Raw genomic sequence first — 27557 nt, 5'->3', positions numbered from 1 at the left:
GAGTAGTGGTTCGGGTTGCTTTGGGTAGGTTTGTTTGTTCCTAGCTATTAACTACTGTAATGTTGTGTACTTTATTGTAAAGTATCTAAGTGTAGCATGTCTCTATATAATGGGATAGCGTTTTGCCATCAGCACAAAGCCAGTATGGTATGTAAAGAGACATTCCTGGCCAAATGGGAGCCCTAGGGAAAAGGGAGCAGCTGTACCATTACACCACCAGGGACCGACATGTTCGCAGTGATGAGCATCCTTTTCACATTTGCAGAGAATGCGCCCTCTTGTGCGGCGTATGCGGACATTGTTGTATGTCAACATTGTGTGTGTGCGTGTGTGTGTGCACGCTTCTGTGTGTGTGTGTGTGTGTGTTTTCAGACGAGCCGTATAACGACACCTTTTACAATGCCAGTGACCCCTACGGTGGTGAGTCGCGTTCTGGACCGTTCCGTCTTGTGTCCAGTTGTAACATGACTAATCATGTTCCACCGCTGGCTAATCAGTGGACATGTAACACACTAACGTGCAGAATCTTGTCAAGTACACATGAATATCAACTACTGTACCTTCTTTGCTGATGTTTACACGTAAAGTACGTCCATAAACACACCATACAACGTTTCTTTTGCATTGAACTGGACTTGAACTGAAATGATCCTTGATTTAAATAGATTGCGACAATAAGTTGGCGATTCATCGGTTGTGCTGTGATCATATGAAGCGTAGCTGGAGGGAACACGCACACTTAAGTTCCAACATATGTTCCGTTTGCGTTAAGCGGGAGTGACTGGATGCGAGACGAGCCCTCAGGAGAAGATGTCCCGTGACAGGGCCGCCGTCTGGCGCATTCAAGGCACTCGTATGACCGCCATCAGTGACCACTGATGGATGTTCGTAGCGGATTCCCTCTAATAGTCGCATCCACTGGCCATGGCTGTAGCTTTACTTCCATAAGACTCTTATGTCTCTCTCATACAGATCATAAACGAGAGTATAGTACATCTCTAATGTCTTACAAACACATCATTTCTGTGAGGAAGATGACGACGAGAGCGGTAGTGCTCCTTTATTCACTTATTGTATACAAAACATCATTTATTAAGACAATGTATTACATAATTATATCATTTCTTTCATTTCTAACCACTAATCCTCAGTTGCTTCCTCTTTCCTGTCTTTAACCTTACCTACAGATAGATTGGGCAGAGAGAAATTCACATTTCCAGCCTTCCGCTAGAAAAACTAACCCTTGAGCAAGGCATTAAAACAGTACTGGTAAAAAAAGACCACAATTTCATTCATTCATTTTCTACCGCTTTTTCCTCACAAGGGTCGCGGGGGTGCTGGAGCCTATCCCAGCTGTCTTCGGGCGACAGGCGGGGTACACTCTGGACTGGTTGCCAGCCAGCCAATCACAGGGCACATATAGACAAACAACCATTCACATTCACATTCATACCTATGGACAATTTGGAGTCGCTAATTAACCTAGCATGTTTTTTTGGAATGTGGGAGGAAACAGGAGTACCCGGAGAAAACCCACGCATGTACGGGGAGAACATGCAAACTCCACACAGAGATAGCCGAGGGTGGAATTGAACTCTGGTCTCCTAGCTGTGAGGTCTGCGCGCTAACCACTTGACCGCCGTGCCGCCCGACCACAATTTTGACATGTTTATTTTTATACTTCATTGGTAATGCTTTTTTTGTAAGATTGTAAGCGTTGTTTCCTGGTTCTTGAACGCACCATAGTTGTGAAATGAAGTGAAAATTGAATAACGTAGAATCAAAACTTCCTCAAAAAGCAAGATGGATACAAGTCAAGATACAATCGGAAGGATGTGATATGGATTGGCTTGGCTTCTCCGGCAGTGGAGGGGAGTATCCTAACTTCCAGTGCGGTGGAGGTGACCCCCACAGCAGGCATAAGAGCAGTCGCCATTTAGCTTGTTAGCTTCCGTCACCATTAAAGAGACAGGGTTCTGCAGCTGAATACAATGTAATAATACGCTACCAACAGTCACTTTTATTGGGAATATCGATTCGAAATTGGAGGAGAACGCCAACATCAAGATAGCTGAAGGGTTCGGAGGGGGAGGTGCGAGCCGGGTGCCAAAAATAGACATATTTATGTGAGTATCCATTACTCGCAGTTTACTGAACGTAATCCCTGTGAAAAGCAGAGATGTACTCTATTGCAGTATTTGGAAGTACGCCATTGACCCTTTGAATACGATCTGTGTACAAAGTCACTACTTTGGGTTCTGCTCACATTCCAGACTTGGCAACGGCTACTTTCCCTATTTATCGATCTGGGTCCGCTCTTTATTGTTAGACATTTCGTGGTGCGTTTTAGCTTGTACAAAAGAGCCTCCAGCCTCAAAAGCAACCCCCCCGCGGGACAAAGGTTCTCCAGGAAAAGTTTTAATTTTGGCAAAGCTCAGAACTTGGCACAGCGGACAAGTCAAGCTGTGTAAGGTTAATAAGCATATAGCATGAATAACAGCTATAGAAAAAGCATGCTAGTTTATCTGATGGCTTAAAAAAAAAAAACATTAAAAAGATCAATGACCCTGTTGTTGTTTATCGTCTCTAAATGTCTTCCTGTGAGACACGCCAGAGGATGTTGGACTCGGTTTCTGGCCGCAGTGACCCCAACAGACAATGCCTTGCTTGGAGCGCAGCCAATAGGAAATGATCAGAATAGCCGTGTTGTATTTATGTGGCAGCGGCGTACAAGTTTAACGCCGGTAAAGAAACTTAATGGTGAATAACTTTGAATGTGTTTAAATGCGTTTTGTTCTGGGTCTCCAGGCCGTAAAGTATCCGAGTCCACACCGACCTTCCTCTCACCGTTGGGGACTGAGAGTTCCAAAATGGTGCTGAGAGACGAGCAACTACTGCTGGAGTGTATTGCTGCAGGACTGTGAGTATATAGTACAACACACACACACAAGATGGACGACTTTGAGTTGGATTTCATGTAACAATCTGGACAATCTGTGTTTGGTTTAGGCCTCTGATGCGGGAGTATTTTTCACTTTCACTTTTCATTTCTTTTACGTGTTTTTTGTGAACACAACACAGCAGTTTTTAAGGTTGTGGATGTGATTGTGTACCACCTAGATTACCTCGGTTTTTGTATGTCACGGTTGTTGTACGGCAGGAGTCTCAAACTCAAGGGGGGCCACTGGAGCTAGGGTCTGGGCAAGGCTGGGCCACATCAGGTTTTCCAAAAAAAAACGCATTTATTAAAAACAGAAAAATATACAAACTTTTTCAGTGCTTTGGTTCCGATTTTCTACAATAAAAGCTCTGATAAAACATTCCACTGTTCTCAAATATCTTATTTTTTATTTTTCTGCACAAAATAAGATGAAAAATAAATAAACAAATCAAGAATAAAGAAAATCAATCAGTAATAAATAAATATAATAATAATAATAAAACGGCAAAAAATAAAAACTTAAGAAACCACATACAGTATAGTTGGTGGGTAGACAAATTATTTTTTTCATATTAAAATTAACAAAGAATTATTAGAGCCCTGTAGACATGACAAAACATGACTATAGTCACATTTATACTTTTTTTATTTACAACATATTGCGCAACTGCAGCGTCTTGAGACACATGCTAACTCGCAAACTAAAGAGCTAGCGACCTAAACGGTAGCCTTCAAGTTATTTCCTTTAAATTTAAATAGCCAAAAACTTACCACTTCCACACGGATAGGGAGGATAACTATTAACAGTTATTTAACCTTTAACATGAACATTAATCAAACGTAATCATTTTTTCTGGGTACATGATACCACCCATATCAAACTTAAACATTAAACTTTCATATCAAGGCGGAGGCCTCAAACTAGTGTCCTGCGGACCACATTTGGCCCACGGGCTGTGTGTTTGAGGCCCCTGTTGTACAGTTATTGCACGGCTTAACAAAGTAGCCTGTTTACTTGTGTCGGTTGAATTGAGTTCTCAAACAAAGAATGGACAGTTGGGACACTATAGACAGATTCCAGCCAAGCATCTTATAGTCCGGAATTTAAAGTAAACGGATTTGCATTATTTCTTATGTGCTTTTTAGTTTTTCTCAAACATTTTGGAATGGAGTAATAAGAAAAAGCGAGGTTTCACTTTCTGAAATACTTCCATGTGCTGTTCTGTCTTCTTCAGACCGACACCCACGATCAAATGGTTTAAGAAAGGGGGAGACTTGCCAGGACGGAAAGTGAAATTTGAGAATTACAACAAGACCCTGAAAGTGATCAACGTGTCGGAGGAGGATGCCGGGGAGTATGTATGCATGGCCAACAATCACTTAGGCAGCATACGCCACTCCATTTTTGTTCAAGTCAAAGGTGAGTCGATTAAGTCCAGGTCTTCTATCTGGTCTTTTAGTATGCGAGATGATTCCCTCATACTCTTCATGTTCCCCAGCGGCTCCTTACTGGCTGGACAAACCGACAAACCTGGTACTCGCCCCAGAAGATAATGGCCGTCTGGTGTGTCGGGCAAACGGCAACCCTAAACCCAGCATTCAGTGGCTGATCAATGGCCAACCCATCAACAGTGAGCAGTCTTCCGAGTTCATGTTTACAAGTTTAGAAGCCACTGCGTTAAAATGCAAGATGGCAATGATTGGCTTCCGTCCCTTTAAGGGTTTTGAGTCCTGTTACTTATACAAGACAATTCACATTGACAGTGTAAACCCATAAAACGCATCGGAATCTGATACATTCAGTTATTGATGTTCTGTCTGTCTTGTTTCATTTTTAAGGCTCTCTGCCCAATCCTAGTCAACAAATGATGGGTGACACCATCATCTTCCGATCGGTGCAGATGGGAAGCAGCGCCGTGTACCAGTGCAATGCTTCCAACCAACACGGTTATCTGCTGGCCAATGCCTTCGTCAGTGTCCTCGGTAAGACATGCTAATGCTAATGCTAATGGTTTCATTTCATTTTAACATCAGATTACAATTGAATGCATCACATAATCAGTTCCCAGTTCCACATGTCCAAAAGGAGTAGGAAGAAGCAAAGCTTATTAAATCCTACCCCTCCATCTGGTACTTTTACAATCAGTAACTGTTACATTTGTTCACTTCCTGCTTTCCTAATATAGGTTTTGGGGGTTTTTTTGTCATTTTTTTATCATGTACCGAAGTACGAGGTGATATGACCATACTATGACATAATGGGTACCATAGTAACTGTCAATATAGTGATATTTTTTCAATCGTAATTTTCCTTATGTGTCGTTTTGAGCCGTTATTTGAAAAGAAAAATCTTCTCCACAGATATGCCTCCACGGATGCTCGGCCCTAAAAACCAACTGATCAAAGTTATCGAGAACAACCGCACCTTTCTCGACTGTCCATTCTTTGGTTCTCCTTTGCCCGACTTACGCTGGTACGTATGTGTGTTTACGTACACGCTTTAGCGTTTCTCAGCGGAAGTTAGCCTACAGCTTGTGATGTTTTGTGCTTGTAGGTTTAAGAACGGACAGGGCAGCGGCCTGGATGGCGGTCTGTACCGCGTGTACCTGAATGGAACCCTGGAGATCAAGCGGGCCCGAGTTGAGGACGAAGGAACCTACACCTGTTTGGCTAACAACATTTTGGGCATGGCGGAAAACCAGGTTCGCCTGGAGGTCAAAGGTGAGACGCTCAGCATCCAAATTATTCATCATCATGATGATGTTTTTTCTATTTATCAATAAAATCAATACTCTGGACTGACATATGTATATGTGTCGATTCTTCTAACTCACTTCTCCGTAGAGCCGACCCGCATCATCGGTGCTCCCGAGCATCAGTCCGCCATCAGAGGTTCGACAGTTCGCTTCGAGTGCAAAGTGAAGTCTGATGCCAGCCTGCCCGTCTCTGTGGTCTGGACAAAGGATGACAAACCTCTCCATCAGGGATGGAGGTAACGGCACCTTTGGGTGGTCCTTGATAACGACCTAATGATTAGTCGATGAATCAGATTAGTTAACCTTCCTCTTGTGTTAGATTTCTGGTATCATCGCTTATGTTAACGGGTCGGTTTTGACCCGTGTATTAAATCAGCTATAAAATACACTAAAAACAATAAGTTACCATCAAATTTGCTTCTCATGTCTTGGTTGCCTTCTTAGGCTTTCTCGTTTTTTTGTCACTATACCCCTCCATTTCAATTTCCAAAAATGGTAAACTGAACGTGAAAAGAATCATATTCATAAATTGAAGGTTATTTTGTTACCTGGCTATTACTGAGGGCTGTAGAACATATCTCTTAAATCAGTTTTATTTATTTTTCAAACCTGACCAACTCATCCCTTGTCATTTGTGAACCAGGCTGAAGAAGGATGGCGAATCGTTGACCATCTCCAACATCAACGAGGGCGATGAGGGAACGTACACGTGTGATGTCAAATCAGAGATTGATCAGGACTCGGCGTCGGCCCGTCTCGTTGTTTTAGGTACGCTGTAATACTCGACACTAGAGTGTAGACTAAAGTCGACTAATAGTCGAATTATATATAGAGACTCCGCTGTGAAAGTTTAGGAACACCTAAAAAAATACGCAGTGCGCTTGAACACCTCATCATTGCACGGTGATATGTACTTTTCTTCAAATTTGTGTTAAAATCTTGAAATGTTGGACCCAATCTCGTCCCGTCTTGTGAGTTGGGTGTCTCGTGACCCCCCCACCCCCCCAACCCCCCCAATATGAAGTAATATATTTGTTTGTTTTAAACATTTGAGTGCTTGAGATTGCTTTTAAACATTTGATACATTTGCAGTGATGACGATTGAGTTTAATTCCATTGGAAGACATTTTAAAAGACAGGAATTAAACACGATGCGAGTCTGGGGTTCAAACCATCACCGCCAAAGTGTCAAATGTCAATGTGTGTTAAGTGAAATGTAATAGATAGTATATTAACATGTACTGTGCACTAAATCGCATCTGTTGATAACAATTGTGTTCCGTGAATGTTGATTAGCAAACTAACCATTATACCCATTTCCTGGTCCTTGACCCCGCCCCTACAGAGGAAGCCTCCCTCAACCCCTCACTTTCTAGTGCCTTGCCTCCAGGTAACACACAGCTCGCATGCTTTCCTTTCTTGTCTGCATTGTCGTCAACTTTAATATCACATAATATAACATCTGCCTTTTTTATGTTGTCATATGATTTCCTGTTAATAGTATTTACTTTGTTAGAACCCGCTTCTAATTTTAAACTTGATTGAATTGACATGTCCATCTAAACTGATGTTGTATTTGTATGCTTTGTGTATTTATTTTCCTCTTCTGAAACCCTTCAGGCCGCCCAGACCCTCCAATGGATCTCGATCTGTCAGATCCAGCAGCCCGCAGTGTTCGCCTCACCTGGATCCCTGGAAACGACCACAGGAGCCCGATTGCAGGTTATATATGTACATATACTACATAGTATATATACACACAACATTCATCTTGATGGCTGTGGGAGTCTGCAAAACGATGACATGCATCTAAGCAAGTGGACTAACCAGCAAAAAAAATTTTTTTTTGAATTTTTGTATATTCTTCATAAATTGGATGTATGTTTCAATATTTAAAAAAGGAATGTTTTCATAGTAAGAGCATAGAAAACCTCTTTAAATACAGGTTTTAAGATAAAAGCCCTGTATTATTATATTATATTATTATTAATATATTATAATATATTATTCATATTTTAAAATATTGTTATTATTAATATTATTATTATTGTTATTATTATATATTATTATTATTATTATTGCTGAAGTGTGTAACATACACATACGAAGACAAAGCATGCTGTTTTAAATTATTTTGACAGTTTTTAATAATAATAATAATAATATAATAATATGTAATATTATTCCTATTTTAAAATATTATTATTATTATTATTATATATTATTATTATTAAAAACTGTCAAAATAATTTAAAACAGCATGCTTTGTCTTCGTATGTGTATGTTACACACTTCAGCAATAATAATAATAATAATATATAATAATAACAATAATAATAATAATAATAATATAATAATATGTAATATTATTCCTATTTTAAAATATTATTATTATTATATATTATTATTAACACCCAATAGTAACTTACACTTCATTCTTTGTCCTGTTATGCTTTGTTTACATCACATGCATCACATGCGAAGGTTGTGGTATCACTGCAGGCTATCACCGCTAGCATAGCAAGATAGCCAGTTAACTATTTAGCCTCTCCAATGTACTTATTATAAGCTTAAGAAAGTGTTTCAAAGTGGGGAAGAAGGACAAACAAAGCCAAAAAAAATTACCACTTCCACACGGAAATAGAGGAGAACCTCATTGGATCTCAGCCGTGGTATGTCAGCTCAGCTCTGTCAATACTGTCACTATGTCACTTGTCTTTCAGTATTTTTGACTTAAAGTAGGCCATAGTCAACCATGAAACAGTAATAATTAATTCATAACATATTTATTATTTTAAGAAATGTCACATAGTGAGGGAGTGACATCCCAACATCTTCATGTCTTCTGTCCTCCTAATGCCCGTATCGTGCCTTTGCAGAGTTCTTGGTCCAGTTCGAGGAGAACCACTGGGAGCCAGGCAGATGGCAAGACTTGGCCACCTACCCCGGGGATCTCAACTCCGTCATTCTGCAGCTTGCTCCCTTTGTCAACTACCAGTTTAGAGTCATTGCCGTTAACGCGGTGGGGCGGAGTGAGCCAAGCTACCCCTCACCGCGATACAAAACCAGTAGCGCTGGTGAGTAACTTTGTTGGGGGAAATTTGCAGCCAAATACTACATCAACTACATGGTACACGATATCATTACTGATGGTAAAATGACAGCGTTGTTATGTTTCACATGAAGCTCCAGATGTCATTCCTAGAGGCCTCCGAGGCTGGGGCTCTGACAAAAACAACATGGAGATCACTTGGGAGGTAACTATAACAACTTTAGACACAAAGACATAGCAATCAATGAAAAAAATGCAATATTGATTCTAAAATATCCAAATAATATCCTAAAAAGTTCTATAAGGCCTGAGATGATAATAATAAATTAATATAATAATTATATTATAGTATATAGTGTATTATATTATAGTAACTATAACAACTTTAGACAGAAAGGCATGTCAATCAATGAAAAAAAATGCAATATTGATTCGAAAATATCCAAATAAGATCCTAAAAAATTCTATAAGGTCTGAGACAATAATAATAAATTAATATAATAATTATATTATAGTATATAGTATATTATATTATAGTAACTATAACAACTTTAGACAGAAAGACATAGCAATCAATGAAAAAAATGCAATGTTGATTCTAAAATATCCAAATAATATCCTAAAAAGTTCTATAAGGCCTGAGACGATAATAATAATTTATAATATAATAATTATATTATAGTATATAGTGTATTATATTATATTATAGTAACTATAACAACTTTAGACAGAAAGGCATGTCAATCAATGAAAAAAAATGCAATATTGATTCTAAAATATCCAAATAAGATCCTAAAAAGTTCTATAAAGCTTGAGACGATAATAATAAATTAATATAATAATTATATTACAGTATATAGTATATTATATTATAGCAACTATAACAACTTCAGACAGAAAGGCATGTCAATCAATGGAAAAAAAATGCAATTTTGATTCAAAAATATCCAAATAAGATCCTAAAAAGTTCTATAAAGCTTGAGACGATAATAATAAATTAATATAATAATTATAGTATATAGTATAGTATATTATATTATAGTAACAATAACAACTTTAGACAGAAAGGCATATCAATCAATGGAAAAAAAATGCAATTTTGATTCTAAAATATCCAAATAAGATCCTAAAAAGTTCTATAAAGCTTGAGACGATAATAATAAATTAATGTAATAATTATATTATAGTATATTATATTATAATAACTATAACAACTTTAGACAGAAATGCATATCAATCAATGAAAAAATGCAATATTGATAAGATATAAAAAAGAATAAGATCCTAAAAAGTTCTATAAGTTCTAGAAACGAGCCTCTGCTTTCCATTGAGAATGAATTTTCCATTGTTCCTTCAGCCTCTGCTTGATCTGGAGAAAAACGGCCCTAACCTGCATTACGTTGTGTGGTGGAGGCGGAAGGACTCGGATGCGGAATGGGATAACGTGACCACAATCGGAACCAAAGTTGTTGTCCACAACACAAAAACCTACGTGCCCTATGAGATTAAAATCCAGGCCACAAACGATATCGGACCAGGACCAGAGTCTAATGTGGTCATTGGATACTCAGGAGAAGACAGTAAGTACACGCTGCTGGGAAGTACTACTACTAAGTATTTATTTACAGTATTTATTTTGTTCAGGCACAATGACCATGATGATGATATTTTACTTTTTATTTGCCCTCAGAACCCAAGAACGCCCCGACTGAGTTGCGTATTTCAAAGGTGGACAGTACCAAAGGACACATCCACTGGAAGCCTGTGGACCCGGTCTCTGTCCAAGGAGAGTTAAAGGAGTACAAAGTGAGACCGCCACCATTTTATCCCTATTATTGAACTTCATTTTCATTTTAATTCCATTATCCTTTTTCCCTTTTAGTTGTACTACTCCCGGGAGTCCAGTCATGCTCCAGGTCTGCTGGTCAGGAAGGAGAACAAGACCAAAGGCTTCTACACGACCATGGCCGAGCCGTCCGTCATCCTCAGTGGCCTTGTTCCCTTTTCGCGATACAAGATGTTCATGGTCGTAGCTAATACTCGTTACGAGGGGCCGCCCAGCAACGTCGTAGAATTCAGCACCAAGGAGGGGGGTGAGGAAGGAACCGTCATCATGTCGTTTAACAGATGGAGTAACTTCTACAGTTCTCCAGTCAAGCCTGGGTCACAATTTTGGATGTGCGATTTCCGGCGTTCCCTAAATGTTTCTTTGCGGAGAACGTAGTTGCGGCGACCATGAAAAGATCACGTAAAGATCTCATGGAAGTCATGGAAGGACGGAGCAAATATCTGAATGTGCATTGGCCGTTTTTGCGTGTGGACCGGCCGTAGGAGCCCGTCCAATCGGTTGTGACCTCGGCTTAAGATGTTGAAAGCATTTCTTTTTCTGACATGGCTACTACTTTTTTTTTTTTATATTTAGTTCCGGATGCTCCTCGGTTCTTCCGAATCAATCGAAGGAGCTTTGACACCATCCACCTCCAATGGGACAAACCGCTGGAACCAAACGGCATCGTGATAGGATACCGACTCAAGTACCATACAGGTTCTGCTGTCTTTATTTTTTTTTTTATATAACTTCTGAAAGTGAAAAATCTGACATTTTTGATTTGTGTTTGTACGTAGTCAATGGATCCAGAGAAGGTCGTCCCCAGATGGAGACGTTCCCCCCGAACGTGACGGAGTACACAATGCGCTTGCCTGACCGATCCACTCGCTACAACTTCTACCTGTCGGCGCTCACCCAGGTGGGAGCAGGGGAGGTGTTTGCGGAGGAGTCCCCCTTCTTTGCCAATGAGGGTGAGTGCTTCTCAGGGTTCGGGTCGGAATGAACCACCTTCAATGTTCAGACTTGGTGCACCGGGTTTTTGTCAAGATCGGGGGTGTCCAAACGTGTTCCACTATATTGTGTTCTATGGTTATATAAACATGGAACCTACCTCGGAGAAAAAAATCTATTTTCTACTCTTTTCCATTCTTTAGTAATCAGCAGTAAATCATAGGTAAGTTTCAGGAAAATATCAGTTCCCAACTAAAAAAAAGGGAAAAGATACATTCTTTGATTTTTCACTGTGCTACCCTTGGAGAACGTTTGGACCCCCCTGCTGTACAGTGTCAGTGACCCAGAAGTGATCAAACTCGACTGTACATGTACATTACGCGCAGTACGAGGGATATTTGTGTACTTGAGTAAATCCTCTTCTTTTTTTTTGTCGGCAGAAAACTTTACTGATGCTACAGGTCTAGGTAATAGAGCTTAAGAAACACATCCGCCCGTGCCCGCCCACCCCCCACCTCCATCCCACTTCATGTTTATCCCAACACGTAGCAGCGGTGCAGTCCACCATGTAAACGTTGCCTTCAGGGCCGCTTAAGTAGCATCGGTGATATTGTTTCTATTTGAATTGTTCATATGACAATAAGCGTTGGACTGCGCTGCTGTTTGTGTTTTTATTTGATTTTGTCAACGGTCTATCTGCCGGTCTGCCGCTGCTGATCTCCACTTCCTGTGTCATCAAGCTGATTTGCTATCACGGATGGGATTTGGTCCCGTCACGTCATGCTACGGTGTTTATGCTGACCTTTGTGTTTTGGAATGAACGGCTAACGGGACGCCGTTACCATGCAGCCTTCCTGTCTGACACCAGTTTGGCTTGTTTTCCCAACTCAATCATTTTCCCACTTTTATGTAAACGCCTGCTGTGGAGTGTGCTTGAAAAGGAAGGAAACAATTGAATCTGTCCATGGTGGACAGCAGATGACTTGTCTTGCTCACGTACTCGCTGGCTTGATCATTTTTGCTTCTATTTTGCATCTTTATCCATCAATTCCGGTCATTGGTTCGCTTCGAAATACTGAGGAGCTGCTACTTGAATGCGTCGTAGCATCTGCTCCCAAACATGCTAATGTTTGCACTCATTTTTAGCATGCTTGGTAAAAAAAAAAAAGGATACAAGCATGCTGCCATTTTGGATTTATCATAAGAGATGTTTGGTAAAGTGAAGAAAATGTCATGTTGGATCTTTTGGTACAGGCTGGACAAAGTCTTTCCATCTATCACATGGAAATATGCTAATATGCTAATCTGTTGAGATTCATCATCCATGCACCTCGCAGGCGATGCAGTTTAGACAGCACAGCTGGCCACAGTAAAAGGCCTCTCCAAAATCTGCAACCTCAAATACAGAATACAGTCGTCCCTCGTTTATCGCGGTTAACTGGTTCTTGACCCAACTGTGATAAGTGAATTTTTTTCATTTACACCACATTGCTGTATTCTAAATGTACCACTTCCACACACAATGGGAGGAGAACTTCTTTTAACTCTACCCTGTCGGACAATGTCATGTCTCAATAATGGAATATTAACGACACCAAGTGACCAGAATACCTATTATACCTGTTTAAATATAACCTTGACCATCATTAACCAAGAGACTGGTTAGCCTCCATTTTATTTGCTGTATTCTAAATGTACCACTTCCACACACAATGAGAAGAGAACTTTTTTTCCACTCTATCATGTTGGAAATGACGGTAAGCTAATGTGATGTCTCAATAATGGAATATTAACGACACCAAGTGACCAGAATACCTATTATACCCGTTTAAATATAAATATAATCTTGATCGTCATTAGAGCCGTGTAGACATGAAATAACACCCCTGATGCCACCTTTACACCCCTATTATTCTTTGTTTACACCACATTGCTCAACTGGATGAGACCACTTCCACACACAATGAGAGGAGAACTTCTTTTCACTCAATGTTATGTCTCAATAATGGAATATTAACGACTATTATACCTTTGTCTTTCAATATTTGACTAATAATACACCATAGCCAACCAGGAAGTAGCGATCATTCATTGATTAATAAAGAGGGAGCGATAATCGAACCTCGACATTACGAGGGACGACTGTATGCCCATCCACAGCATCCCAAACATGCATTTTGTGGGGATTTTGAGGGATACCATGATGGGATCCTGAGGCCCGTTCTTGTGCCCATACATCCACAAACATCATGCATGATAATGCACGGCCCCACGCCGCGTGGATCTGTACACAGTTCCCAGTACGTGCATGGCCAGCGTACTCACCGCACATCAGCCATGTTTGGGATGCTCTGGATGGGTGCTGTCCAATCAGCATCTTGATACGCCACACCTGTGAGGTGGATACATTATGAATTAGACACATTTGGGAACAATTTTTGTGTACGTGGAGAGCGTTTGTATTTTTGTTGAGCGTATGTGTAGTTCAATTCCAGGGATGGAAACGTAAAAAAACAGTGGATACTACATTTACAAAATATATCTAGTTTCTACATTTCTACATAGAAAGAATGTGATCATGTGATAGCAGTGTTTGTCCATTTGGTGGCAGTGTTGCTCAATTTTGAGTGGCTATTGAGTGAAAATGACCCCATTCACTTAGAACTGTTTCAGTTCGAGTCCCTATAGACCTTGTCAAGTGTGTACCATACGTATATGCATGCAAAGTTGCTTGTGTCTTGTCTTTAACTCTGTGTTCTCTCCCCGCTCCTCCTTTTATAGTTGATCTTACGGATGCCTCTTTGTCTTCAGCTTTTACTGTTACTTCCACTCCTCTTGCTGCTCTTCCTCCTACTACTGCTGCTCCTACAACCGATAGTACCTCAACCACCGCAGCCCCCACTCCTATCCCTACCACTATTACTGCTGCAACTACTACAGCAACAACTACAGCCTCAGCAACTACCATCGCTACAACCGAGGCGCCCACTACCACCCCACCTCCCGTGCTGACCATCAACAAGAATATTGATAAGAATGTGTTGGGTACATGTTCTTGTGCTTTTTGGGGCTTTTAGATACAGTGGAACCTTTGAGGTCGGGAAACTTGGGTCGCGTTGCGTTTGAAACAATAACGGCACTCCAATGGTGCTCGAACCTAGTTTTCCAAAAACGCTGACCGTTTATATTTGAAGTTGAGTACAGCCGTCCCTTGTTTAGAGTGGTTAATTAGTTCAAGACTTGAACGCCATAAATTAATTTGGATATGGGATTCAATGTTAATGTTGCGCGTTTGGAAGTGAGCCGCAAAAGAAGTTTGGGATGGTTCAAAAGACCGTTCTTGTGGAAACCACAAAATCCAAAGAAATCCAGCTGAATAGGTGCAGATTCTGGAAGAACCAGATTCTGCGGGTTATTGTGTGCAGCTGCTCTATAGGAGTCCACAACTCAATACAAAAGGCCAAAAAATGGGCAGCTATTATGCACATTTTTAAGAAATGGCATGATTTCATAGTTTAGAGCATAAAACATCCGTTTGTGACTTTCTAAATCGAGTTTCTAACATTAGAGTAGAGTCCTGTAGACATGAAATAACAACCCTATAGTCACCTTTACACTCCTAATATTAATTGTTGACATCACATCGCGCTAGTGAGCTAATCAGTTAGCCTTGACATTATTTCTTCTTACGTTAAGAAGCCAAAAGCACACCACTTCCACATGGAAAGGGAGCGTTAAGGTAATTGAATGTAAGGTAATGTCTCTATGTTTTGTGTCATTACTGCTTTACTGTATTTATTAATTCATTCAGCGAGGGAGCGGTAATCGAACCACGATATTGCGACTGTACTTCAGTAATATCAATAAAATATCTAAATAATAAATTCACCAATAGATACAGGTCCTTGTGTTTTTGGTTACTTATTTATTTTGATGTTTTTTTTAGACCGTTTCATTACATTTAATAACATTATTTCATCACTCTGGCCACCATTCTCCGTTCTTTAGTAAAAAAAAAAAAAAAACTAGAAGAGAAGAGACACAAATACAACACCAAAAAAAATAGAGAAAAATAATAACAGTAATACTAAATGGTCATTTAGTGATCCCGCGTTTCCGTACGCATTGCTACAGGATACTTAGTACTGGACATAGATATATATACGTAATGATTTCAACTTCCAAAGCTAACAACCATACAAGTACGGCTTCAGAGGTTCCACTGCAGACATTAAAAAAGCGAATGGCACATTATTTTCATCATTTCAAGTATTGTCCTCATAAGAGTGGCAGGTCTGCAAGTACTTCAGAGTAAACGTAAGAATGACTCGCATGGATTTTTGTCTAGAATTTTGACTCTTTGAGCGGAAGAACATTGATTGACACGACGGTTGTAAATGGGGTGCCCTGTCTGACCTTTGCTGCTTTGACCCCCGCCTCCCGTTGTGCAGCGGCCCCTGGGAGAGAGATCTGGAATGTGACGGTGGAGCGTAACAGTAACTACGTTAATGTCAGCTGGAGACACAACTTCCCGCCCGGCACCAGCAAGTTTGTGCTAGAGATCACACTGGACAGTAAGAAGCCAGACCGAACCCATTTTCTCCTACAGAGAAGAACACGAGGGCTCAGTAGAGGAGGGGGGGGGCATCATATCATATCAACATATCTGCTATTTCAGAGGCTATTTTTACAACATTGAACTACTATTCTCCTTCCGTAAATCATATCAAATGACATATTTACATTTGAAAAACATACTACATGTACAGCATGTATAGTGTTATATATACATATTCAGATATGTATATTATTTCTATATACATACAGTGGTACCTCGATGTTTGTTCGGTGCTAGTTCCAATCAGGCAAAAACAAAATCGTACGAAAACCCAAACAATTTTTTAATAATATATTTTTTTAAATAATTTTAAAAATACATTAAAATAAATAAATGTAAAAAAAAATGTAAATAATAATTCTATTTTTTAAATAATGTCAATTAATACACCCAAAGTATTAACTAAAATAATACAGAAAACTGTGGGAAATCATTTCAAATGATGAATATACATTTAACATAATTCTTAGCTTTATTAGGCTGCACGGCGGACTAGTGGTTAGCGCGCAGGCCTCACAGCCAGAAGACCTGAGTTCAATTCCAATTCGGCCATCTCTGTGTAGAGTTTGCATGCTCTCCCCGTGCATGCGTGGGTTTTCTCCGGGTACTCCGGTTTCCTCCCACATTCCAAAAACATGCTAGGTTAATTAGCGACTCCAAATTGTCCATAGGTATGAATGTGAGTGTGAATGGTTGTTTGTCTATATGTGCCCTGTGATTGGCTGGCCGCTAGACTCACGCCCCAAGACAGCTGGGATAGGCTCCAGCACCCCCCTTGGGAGGATAAGCGGTAGAAAATGAATGAATGAATAAACGTGCGTTCCAAAACCGAGGTTTGACTGTATGGAATATACATATCTAAATAATATACAGTTGATATACTATACATATACTAAATATACTACATATACTACATATACTATGATACTCATATATCAGAAATGCCAGACAACAATTATCATTGCAATCACAAATCCAGTTTATGAGCTTGGTGTAAGTCGGAAATGTCTTTCTCATATGGAGCACAGCAAATATAGAGTATAGTTATGCTATGCTAGTTGTTATTATTATTATTATTGTTTGTTCATACAATCCTCATCATTTAAGAACGTGACTTCATCCGAATGATGTTCAAACAGCAGATCAGCTAAAATGCCGCAGGCTGTTTGCATGTGTTTCTCCGGCGAATTCTCCCCTACGTTGATTCTGTTGGTACTAACCTCTTACGCGGCGCACCATTATCATGATCATGGTTTTGGATGATTCCGCACAGCAAATAAGCAGCTTGGCGCCATTTCCTCTAATCCTTTTGAACGCCGTTCCCGAACTGCACTACTGGTTTTTGGCTTTTTCTTGTTTTGTCATGCACGATTTCAGTCTGCTTTTGCGGAACACGTCACCTTCCTTTGTTGGGATTGGATGCCACTTGCACTTCTGGTACATCATTTGGATCTTTGAGGCATGGAAGGAAGGGGAGGTGGATTTTTATTGGTGGGGGTGGGGGGCAGCCGACCACACCGCCCCTCCAAGGTCATGTCCACATGTCGTATTGTCAACCATTCTACCGTCTTCACTGTCTTCGCCTTAATAATATTATAAGAAAAACTACTTTAGAGCATTACATTGAAATATTAAAGACATGTTTTTTTTTTAAATTGTAATATAACAAAAAAAAAGCACAACAAAATAAAGTAGAGCCCTGTAGACATTAAATAATACCCATATCATGACTTTCACATGCCTGTTTTTCTTTTACATTACATTGCACAAGCTACGGGATCACTGCATGGACAAAACAGACAGCTGCAGCTAGCATAGCAAGCTAGCGAGCTAACTTGTTTGCCTCCCCAATGTGCTTATTCTAAATTTAATAAAACGGAGTGTGGAAGAAGGACAAAGAACAAAAAAAACTTTACCACTTCCACACGTAATGAGAGGAGAACCTTTTTTTTCCACTCGATCTCAGCCCTGGCATGTCCATCTCCGAGCAGCCAGTCTCCATGCATGTGTGAAAGGTAATTGAACGTGACACGTCTCATCACATTACCGATGTAGTAGCCACAATATTACATCTGAGTTGGCTTTCAATATTTTGGACTAAAAGTTGGCCACAGATTCTAGTATAAAAATATATAGCTTCCTGAAAACATGCTCATTTGACTTCATTTTGACAAAGAATAGAATAATAATAAGATAGAAAGTATTTTTGGTGTGTAGTATTACAATGTTGAGTAGGAGGTAGTGTCAGTCGTTGTTTACGGTGGAGGGGATTAATGGCACGTTGACTGAATGGGAATTGAAAGCGAAGCTTCTTAAGGAATTGCGTTGGAAAGCATGCTGCATGCTCTTTTCACCGCCCACACGGTGCCACGCTCATGCCTTCACCAGGTTATGATGCTCACGTGTTTCCACTGGAAAAATAAGTTTGCCTTGAGACGAGCCAGGGCTTGCAAATGTGGCAAACGGCGCTTTGCTTTTTTTCCAATGCACTCTGCTGGAAACATGATGAGGACGGCCACCTTGGATTCCTTCTGCTTTCATGTTTTATGGGTTTTGTGTTGATGAACACCAGCTCCATTTCTTTGCCCTTTTATGATTTCCTCTGCAAAATAACGTCAACTTTGGATAGTTGCAATAAAACGATGCTTGAAGAAAATCAGATGACTAAGGGAAGTCAACCTGAATGATGATGATTGTGTATTGTAAATATTCAAAATGGCTGTTTGGTATGATGGAGTATCAGGGCCACATTAAAAATATCATCATGATCTGACATTTCCAGAATGAAGTTGTAAATTTACGGGAAAAACCTCATAACTTTATTTACAGGCATTGCCTGAGACATATATGAAAAAGGGTCTGTTCTGTTTTGCTTCATTCCTGAAGAGCTGGGTTCTATTTTCCTTCGGACATGTACGAAACAAAGTTAAATTAAGATTTTATTCTCATAATATTCAGACTTTTTTCTTGTAAATTTGTGACTTTATTGTAAAAGGTACAACTTTATTCTCGCAATATTACAACTAGTTTCTCATAAATGTATGACTTCATTCTCATAGATTTGCAACTTTTTTCTTGTAAATTTACGACTTTTTTTAATATTAATTTTCCGACGATATTCTTGTAAAGCATGTGACTTTTTATCATACGATTCATGATTTACAATTAAAAAGTCGCATGATTTACGATAAAAAAGTTGGAAAGTAAGCGTGCAACTATTTTATCATACGATTTACGATAAAAATGTTGTAAATCTACAAGAATAAAGTCAAAAATTAATATTACGAGAAAAAAAAAGTTGCAAATCTATGAGGAAAAAAGTCGTACATTTACAAGAATAAACAATACAACTTTATTCTTGAAGTATTACAACTTTTTCTCGTAAATGTACGACTTTATTCTTGTCAGTTTAGGACTTTTTTGGCGTAATATTAATTTCCGACTTTATTCTTGTAAATTTGCAACTTTTTTATCGTAAACGTGTGACTTTTTTCCTGTAAATTTACAACACCATCCTCGTAAAATTACAACTTTTTCTCATAAATGTACGACTTTATTCTTGTCAATTTATGACTTTTTTTGCGTAATATTAATTTCTGACTTTATTCTTGGAAATTTGCAACTTTATCGTAAACGTGTGACCGTTTTCTTGAAAATTCACAACTTTATCCTCGTAAAATTACAACTTTTTCTCATAAATGTACGACTTTATTCTTGTCAGTTTACGACTTTTTTTGCGTAATATTAATTTCTGACTTTATTCTTGGAAATTTGCAACTTTTTTATCGTAAACGTGTGACTTTTTTCCTGTAAATTTACAACACCATCCTCGTAAAATTACAACTTTTTCTCATAAATGTACGACTTTATTCTTGTCAATTTATGACTTTTTTTGCGTAATATTAATTTCTGACTTTATTCTTGTAAATTTGCAACTTTTTTATCGTAAACGTGTGACTTTTTTCTTGAAAATTCACAACTTTATCCTCGTAAAAATTACAACTTTTTCTCAAATGTATGACTTTATTCTTGTCAGTTTACGACTTTTTTGCGTAATATTAATTTCTGACTTTATTCTTGTAAATTTGCAACTTTTTTATCGTAAACATGTGACTTTTTTCTTGAAAATTGACAACTTTATCCTCGTAAAATTACAACTTTTTCTCATAAATGTACGACTTTATTCTTGTCAATTTGCGACTTTTTTTCTCCCAAATTTATGACTTTATTCTGGAAATCTCAGATGTTTTTTTTCTCAACGTGGCCCTAATAATGTGGTCATTTGGACACCTGCCTTGCAGTAAGTGGGTGTTCCCGTGAAACGTCCCTGAGTATGAACGGCCCTTTCTTGTGTCTCAAAGGCGACAAGACAATAATTGAAAAAGTGACACAACAGCCCCCCATTACGGTGGCAGATTTGATGGCAGGCGCCATGTACCACCTGAGGGTTTACTCCCATGAACACAGCAGCGTCAGCAGCAACACTGTCACCTTTAATACCAAAGCAGGTGAGACCACACCTGGCCTGCTGGACTCCGAGTCCCGGACGGATGTGTGACGCTTGGTTGCAAGCGTAAAAAGAGGTCTTCCGTTGTTTGTTTTTACTGTTCCACTTGTGTACCGACAATTATTTATTTTTGCAGTACTTTGGCTGGATAGACTACATAAGTGGCATTTTTGTGGGAATGCTATGGTACAAGTGGGATATACTTGTTCCATGTTTCCTGATTCCGCTGTATTTGATTCCAAATTTTGACATAATGATGCAATTATATTAAGTTTCATGTGATTAGACTCTGTATAAAATAACATTTTGAGATGTAAACTTTATGAGTTTGTCCTGGAAAAAAAAAAAAAATTCTGCGTCCTCACTTTTCTGTCTTCTCCTACCCCACCCTATATGTGTGTGTGTTTGTGTTTTGTGTATGCCCCCCCCAGCTTACATCGACCAGGTAGACATCGCCACTCAGGGCTGGTTCATCGGCTTGATGTGCGCCATCGCCCTTATCATCCTCATCCTCCTTATTGTCTGCTTCATCAAAAGGAGCCGTGGAGGCAAATATCCAGGTAAACACTTGTCACCTTTGAAGAACAGACATAAAAAAAAATTGGTTGGGATGTTCAGGAAGAAGCCAGAAACCATCAAGCCTACCAAGAAGTCTGGTGAGGGTTCGGGTAAAACTGCTTGAGGTTGAACCCCATTGTCACCATCCACAGTGAAGACCCTTTGAGGCTGTAGACCGAGACAAAAGATGGTCAGATGAGACAGATGTTGCGTTATTTGTCCACAATCGTAATAAATATGTTTGGACAGGTCAAGTTTTGGCATATCTCACTTGAGAAAATCCTCCATTAAGATGTACAATTAAGTTAATTATTAACATTATAATAAATACTTTCTGTGATGAAACAATTGCTTTTTTATATGAAAAAAATAGTATTTTTGATTACTGTAATGTTTTGCAGTTTCTATAATATCTAGGTGGTGGTTTCACTGGTTTCGCAAGTGGTCTAGGTAGGTGGTGTTGTTATATACGATAATAAATAACGATTTGAACTAACCACAAAGTCAAGCAATGAAAGGACTAAACGACCACACTGAGACTAAACAGAAGCGTGTATAACTCACACCTCTACAAGGTCTGTGTGCCAAACCTTAACAAGTCATTTACAAATTAGCGTTCGGAGCTAACGCTTCTTTCTTCTCGTTTCAGTTCGGGATAAAAAAGAACTTCCTTTGGACTCTGTTGATCAGAAAGACCCGGATGGATCCTTTGATTATCAGTAAGTGACACCCAACAGGATACGCCAGCTTATCATCCACTCATGTCCAGCTCTAGAATCGATTCCACAACTTCAGCTCATTAGTGGTGGTACGATTTGTATGTAATGAGACAATATTTGGGGGAAAGATGACGCCCTAACACTTACTGTATACAAAAGGACTGTACATTTACTGTACATTCAACTAGAATGATGAGCTTTGGATTATCACCTATTGTCTGCTTACACCCCCCTAAAGATTGTCTCATTCCACAAGAAAAGTGGCCACTGTGTCCACCCCAGCTCGACGACTGTAAGTGATATTTCTTTTGCTCCTTTCAGGTTCCGCTGATTATGCCCGAGGCGTCGTTCTTCTAAAAGCACAATAACTCATACATTTTTGTTACCCTCTAATTTGACTAAAACGTTTGATGTTGCATGCAACTCCAATCTTAGCTGACCTCACCTTTTTGGAATGACGGCGATCCCTCCTTTATCGCCGTTCCGGACCCAACCGTACCAAAGTGAATTTTCGCCAAGTAGGATCCCTTATTTATAAATAGAATATTTTTGTACTCGGAGCATAGAAAAGCTTTTTAACCTTCTAAATGCGCTTTTTAAAATCTTGGTAGAGCAGTCTAAACATGAAATAGCAACCCTATAGTAATGTTTACACTCACATGATCCAATATAGTAGACATTTAAAACAAAAATAACAGACTTGTGCTCGTGTGCAGGGAGATGACTCGGGGGGGGTGGGGGGTGATCTGACATAGGAGGTTCAGAGTTGAGTTTTAGGGTTACGTCCACGACAGTAGTCTGCTGTGACATCGTTCAAACCTGCGAAAAAAAAAGGCCTCTTATTTTGGCAAGTAAGTCTGGTGCTTGTGTGTCTCACTGAACATTACAGTAGAATACTACATATCATCACATCTTTGAATGCGTCCTCCGAATGCCTTATATTTGTATTTTACTTCATTTAACAATTTGAAGATGCTTAATTTTGCTGAGGGATTACTTCATCTACAAAACACAACGTTTCTTTGGAAATATGAGTTTTATTTTTATGATTTAGGTCCAACGTTCAGTATAAAGCTGCTGTGACTTCGATTATTTCGTTAAAATGTCATCCAATCTCCCCGTCGGTGATGAGGGCAATTCCCTACAGCGACATTCAGCATTCCCGTTATCCCCAAAGGCTGCTGGTGGCACGTGTGTTTGTGTTTGTGGGAACTCATGACTAATGTTCTCCATTAAGACCCAACGTCTGTGCTCACATTCTAATGTTGTTTTTGTAAGGATGAGCTCCTCTTTTTCCTTCATCCCGTCTAACTCTTCACTCCTTTCTTACCATCTCATCACTTCTTGTTTTTCTCTCGCTGAAATGAGTCATCTGTCCGTGACAGGACACAAAGCAAGAACAGGTACTTTGGTTTGGGCGAGGCATCTTTCCTTTGTGTTTGTTCGGGCTTTGCCATGATTAAGAACTTTTACATTACAATTGCTAGATATTATTTTGACACCTAGAGGGTTAGTCGAATAGCTCAGTGCATTTCCAGTATAGTAGCTTTCTTGACACAGACACTCACATAGCACAATCAGAGTTGCACTTCAACACACATCCCTGGCAAGGATCTGCCTATAGTATCCTAACTCTAAAGGAACCACTGTTCATTCTTTCTTTAAGCTTTGTTTGGCCACCTGATTCTGTGGACTGTATGCGGCCATACGAGATGTATTTATGTTGATAACTGAAACCTATCACATGGCAAGGATCTGCCTATAGTGTCCTAACTCTAAAGGAACCACTGTCCATTCTTTCTTTAAGCGCTCTTTGGCCACCCAATTCTGCGGACTGTATGTGGCCATACAAGACGTATTTTTGTCAATAACTGAACCCTATCACCTGGCAAGGATCTGCCTATAGTGTCCTAACTCTAAAAGAACCACTGTCCATTATTTTTGTAAGCTTTGTTTGGTCACCCCATTCTGCGGACTGTACGCAGCCATACGAAATGTATTTTTGTTGATAACTGAAACCTATCGCCTGGCAAGGATCTGCCTATAGTGTCCTGACTCTAAAGGAACCACTGTCCATTCTTTCTTCAAGCTTTGTTTGGCCACCTGATTTCTATGAACTGTACGCGGCCATACGAGACGTATTTTTGTCGATAACTGAACCCTATCACCTGGCAAGGATCTGCCTATAGTGTCCTAACTCTAAAGGAACCACTGTCCATTCTTTCTTTAAGCTTTGTTTTGTCACCCGATTCCGCGGACTATACGCGGCCATATGAGACATTATTGTTGATAACTGAACTCTATCACCTGGCAAGGATCTGCCTATAGTGTCCTAACTCTAAAGGAACCACTGTCCATTCTTTCTTTAAGCTTTGTTTGGCCACCCGATTCTACAGACTATATGCGGTCATACGAGACGTATTTTTGTCGATAACTGAACCCTATCACCTGGCAAGGATCTGCCTATAGTGTCCTAACTCTAAAGGAACCACTGTCCATTCTTTCTTTAAGCTTTGTTTGGCCACTCGAAAGCCGGGAAGGACGAAAAGTGTAGCAAAGTGTCAAACAGACTTTCAAGGTTTGACCCTTGGGCCCAGTGGGGTTGCGTGACATTCCCAAACGTGTTCTGACATAACAAGGTCGTCTTTGCTTCTTCCCAACTTGCAGGAGCGACGAGGACAACAAGCCTTTGCAAGGTAGCCAAACATCACTAGAGGGACACGTGAAGGAGAGCGATGACAGCCTGGTGGACTACGGCGAAGGCGGCGACGGACAGTTTAACGAGGACGGCTCGTTCATCGGACAGTACACGGTGAAGAAGGACAAAGACGAAACAGAAGGCAACGAGAGCTCGGAGGCCACCTCGCCCGTCAACGCCATCTACTCCCTGGCATAGTGCACACTTGGGAGCGTGTTCCGGCAAAGCATGACACACCCAGATGAATACCGCATCATCGTACACGAGACGAACGGGGCCCGGCGACTGCAGTACAACGAAGAGACAAAGTAGCGCTCATGCCTTTGTTTTCCATTTCCAGATGTAGGAAAATGGCCCAACGGCGAAGACATTCGGACCAAGTGCTCATCTTTCTTTGTGCTCAGCCTGCCATCCCTTTATCCGCACAGACTTCAAGTGTGCCTTCAGCGTTTGGAGGCATGGAAAAGCGCTCCGTAGACTTATTCCCGTCTTATTATTCCCAGTGAGGTTCCACAACATATCAGCCTATCACCATCAAGAATGCTAGCAGATATGTTTATCATATTGATATGTGCACAATGAAAGATTTGATTTTTTTCCACAGCTGGTAGAAGACTCATGAACGCTGTACAAAGTCCTGGCACACAATTTAGTGCCCCCCCCCCCTAAATCTATGCACTACCACCACCCCCATGCTGTTCCATAATGCTTAGTAAAAAGTACACGTCTTTTTTGTACCACTTGCAGGGTATATCACATGCTTCGATTCACTTTGCCTTTTACACTGTGGTGGAAATGCTTTTCTGACCTCTAATCCGACGTTATAGTGCGCATTTCTAAGACGGCATCCACAAGAAAAGCCATAGATGTCGTTCACAGCAAGCTGAAAATGTATCCATTAGCATGTTATTTAATACAAGGAGACCGGGAAGGAACAAAGTGGAGTTGGCTTTGCTTGAGGAATACCAGTAGACAACGTGATTTGTCTTGTAAGCATGCTGTCATGATTATTAGCTTTTGATTTGCATCATCCATTTAACACAATAAGCCCATAATCACACATTAGATGGCAAAATAGATATTATATATTATACTCCTTTCCTACATCTATTTTCTTAATGACAGCAGCACCTCTTGGTTTGTAGCTAAGGTCAACAATGAGGACGTTGACGTCTCAGCATAGGGCATCACTGCAGCAAGATAAGACTTTTACGTTTAAATTCCATATTGCTCCTTTTGGTTTTCATTTTATTAATGGGGCCGCCCCAGAACACGCACCGTCACCCCTGTCAGCCCCTATTTAGTGTAATGATACAGCTGCTGCCCTTTAAGGCAGAGAGTGTGGGGATCGATCCGGTTCCGGAGCTTCTGAGTAAGAGTTGTGTACGTACAGTTTGTACCCATTTCAATGTTGCTACTCTGTCTGTCTGTTTTGTTCTGTCGTATTGCAAATACAGTGGAACCTCGGTTTTTTTGTGATTAATTCTGTGATTAATTGCAAAAGGTCAGACCAATACGGAAATGTATGAAAACCGAGGTCATTTTTCCCCGTAGGAAATCATTCAATCCATTTAATCCGTTCCAGACACCCAAAAATATTTTAAAAAAAATTCCTTTTATAGAGAATTATAGTTTTACATGCAGAAAACAATGCAAAATTTATTGTTCATTCAAGTGTTTTAAAAATTTAGATCTTGACTGGAGTTGGCAACTGGAGTTTTTGAAATTGAGTTGATATTTATTTATTGCTTTTATGTGCATAGTATTAATATATGAATTCTTTGTTTAATCATTGTGATATAAATATTTTTGACCGATTTATTCCTGTCGTTTTACACGAGGAAGTCAGAATTTCTTTTTTCCAATTTAATTCGGTATGTAGCAGCCTGCCTTTCTGAACCAACCAACCATGAAATGTGTCTTTGTGTTCCACGTGCTGTTATTATTCATATTTAAGTCCAACACACAGAAAACGACTATTGTTGTACATTTATTTGGCATATATTCTGTACATTTGCTTCCAGGATATATATTAAAAAAAAAGCTCTCTTGTAAATATTTGACACATGTCCCCCGTAATGACAATTCATGTACCTTTGTAATGTAACTTCTACTAACCTTTGCACTCTGGAAAAGTAAGAAAAACCACCGCCCAATTCATGTTAGCCTTTGCTTTGATATTGTAATATACCCTTGCAAGTCCAGCAGTGTCTTGTGTATGGATGCTTTTTAGTCTTAAAAAAAAAAAACACAAGTCGACACAGTGCTAGAGGTACTGCCGCAATGTACTCTTTATACGACTTGACACCGATTCTGTTTTGGATTTTTCATGGACACAATTTGTAAGATCTGCTCTCATCAAGTTCCATAATAATGTTTCACTTAGCTGAGGGTGAAGACTCTCGCTGAGGATCATCTTGTGAGGAGGTCCAGGCGTAGACCTGTAGGACACGCTGGGCCTTTTCTCAGTCACGTACCTCCGCCAAAACAGAGAAAAGCATTTTGTTTGTCAAGCACAGCGCTGTAGCATCACTGTCTGATTTATTACTGTCCAAAACAGTCCTCATCTGTACTGGTCTTGTTTGAAACATTTGGAAATAAAAAAAAAAGAATACGTCAGAAATAACTTCAGTTGTAAACATGAAAATCATTCATTTTATTATAAATAAAGCTTTGCGCATAGAAAATACTAAGTAACTTAAAAGTGCCCTCTTTTGCATTATAATAAAGATTCAATTAATTGGTACACTATTTTTACTTTTTGTCTCTGTTATAATAAACCTAATATGAAGTTATGCTAGGTTTATTATAACAAAGGTACTGTTCATATTCCACCCCTTCACTACCGGCCACTTTAGATTATGTGGAATAAGCTTTTAATGCACACAGATTATTGTGTCGTAAGATTATGTAAACATGGAAGCTACCA

General features: G+C 39.6%; 1 protein-coding gene and 1 long non-coding RNA gene across 18 annotated transcripts in view; one reads left to right on the top strand and one right to left on the bottom strand.

The window, feature by feature from the left end:
• Positions 1-26228, top strand: part of nfasca (neurofascin homolog (chicken) a) — a 67600-nt gene extending 41372 nt beyond the window's left edge. For 3 of the 16 annotated variants that reach the window (XM_078794955.1, XM_078794956.1, XM_078794954.1), the window contains 25 exons: positions 373-420; positions 2809-2920; positions 4177-4361; positions 4441-4572; positions 4781-4924; positions 5303-5414; positions 5496-5662; positions 5786-5933; positions 6341-6465; positions 7043-7087; positions 7318-7419; positions 8577-8774; positions 8884-8954; positions 10107-10329; positions 10440-10555; positions 10632-10842; positions 11172-11294; positions 11375-11548; positions 11969-11995; positions 14310-14573; positions 15980-16102; positions 20508-20654; positions 21085-21213; positions 21861-21930; positions 24598-26228. In XM_078794955.1, coding sequence (XP_078651081.1) covers positions 373-420; positions 2809-2920; positions 4177-4361; positions 4441-4572; positions 4781-4924; positions 5303-5414; positions 5496-5662; positions 5786-5933; positions 6341-6465; positions 7043-7087; positions 7318-7419; positions 8577-8774; positions 8884-8954; positions 10107-10329; positions 10440-10555; positions 10632-10842; positions 11172-11294; positions 11375-11548; positions 11969-11995; positions 14310-14573; positions 15980-16102; positions 20508-20654; positions 21085-21213; positions 21861-21930; positions 24598-24826 — 3425 coding nt within the window. In that variant the 3' untranslated portion in view covers positions 24827-26228. Of the gene's footprint in view, positions 1-372; positions 421-2808; positions 2921-4176; positions 4362-4440; positions 4573-4780; positions 4925-5302; positions 5415-5495; positions 5663-5785; positions 5934-6340; positions 6466-7042; positions 7088-7317; positions 7420-8576; positions 8775-8883; positions 8955-10106; positions 10330-10439; positions 10556-10631; positions 10843-11171; positions 11295-11374; positions 11549-11968; positions 11996-14309; positions 14574-15979; positions 17025-20507; positions 20655-21084; positions 21214-21860; positions 21931-22251; positions 22650-24597 lie in introns of those variants that run through there. The other 13 variants (XM_078794957.1, XM_078794962.1, XM_078794959.1 and 10 more) reach the window with 13 other exon arrangements.
• On the bottom strand, positions 6861-21218 carry LOC144901305 (uncharacterized). Of its 2 annotated transcripts, XR_013629507.1 has the most exons (4): positions 21090-21218; positions 18549-18748; positions 13854-13920; positions 6861-7389 (listed from the first exon to the last, which is right to left on the bottom strand). It is a non-coding gene; the product is annotated as an uncharacterized LOC144901305 (long non-coding RNA). The 2 variants fall into 2 exon arrangements; XR_013629506.1 differs by lacking the exon at positions 18549-18748.
• Positions 26229-27557: the final 1329 nt, after the last annotated feature.

This window comes from Doryrhamphus excisus, linkage group LG11, assembly GCF_037039965.1.
Source record: "Doryrhamphus excisus strain RoL-2023G ecotype Guam linkage group LG11, RoL_Dexc_Guam_v1.1, whole genome shotgun sequence".
In the NCBI taxonomy this organism is placed as follows: domain Eukaryota; kingdom Metazoa; phylum Chordata; class Actinopteri; order Syngnathiformes; family Syngnathidae; genus Doryrhamphus; species Doryrhamphus excisus.
This window is presented reverse-complemented; position numbering and strand designations above follow the sequence as displayed.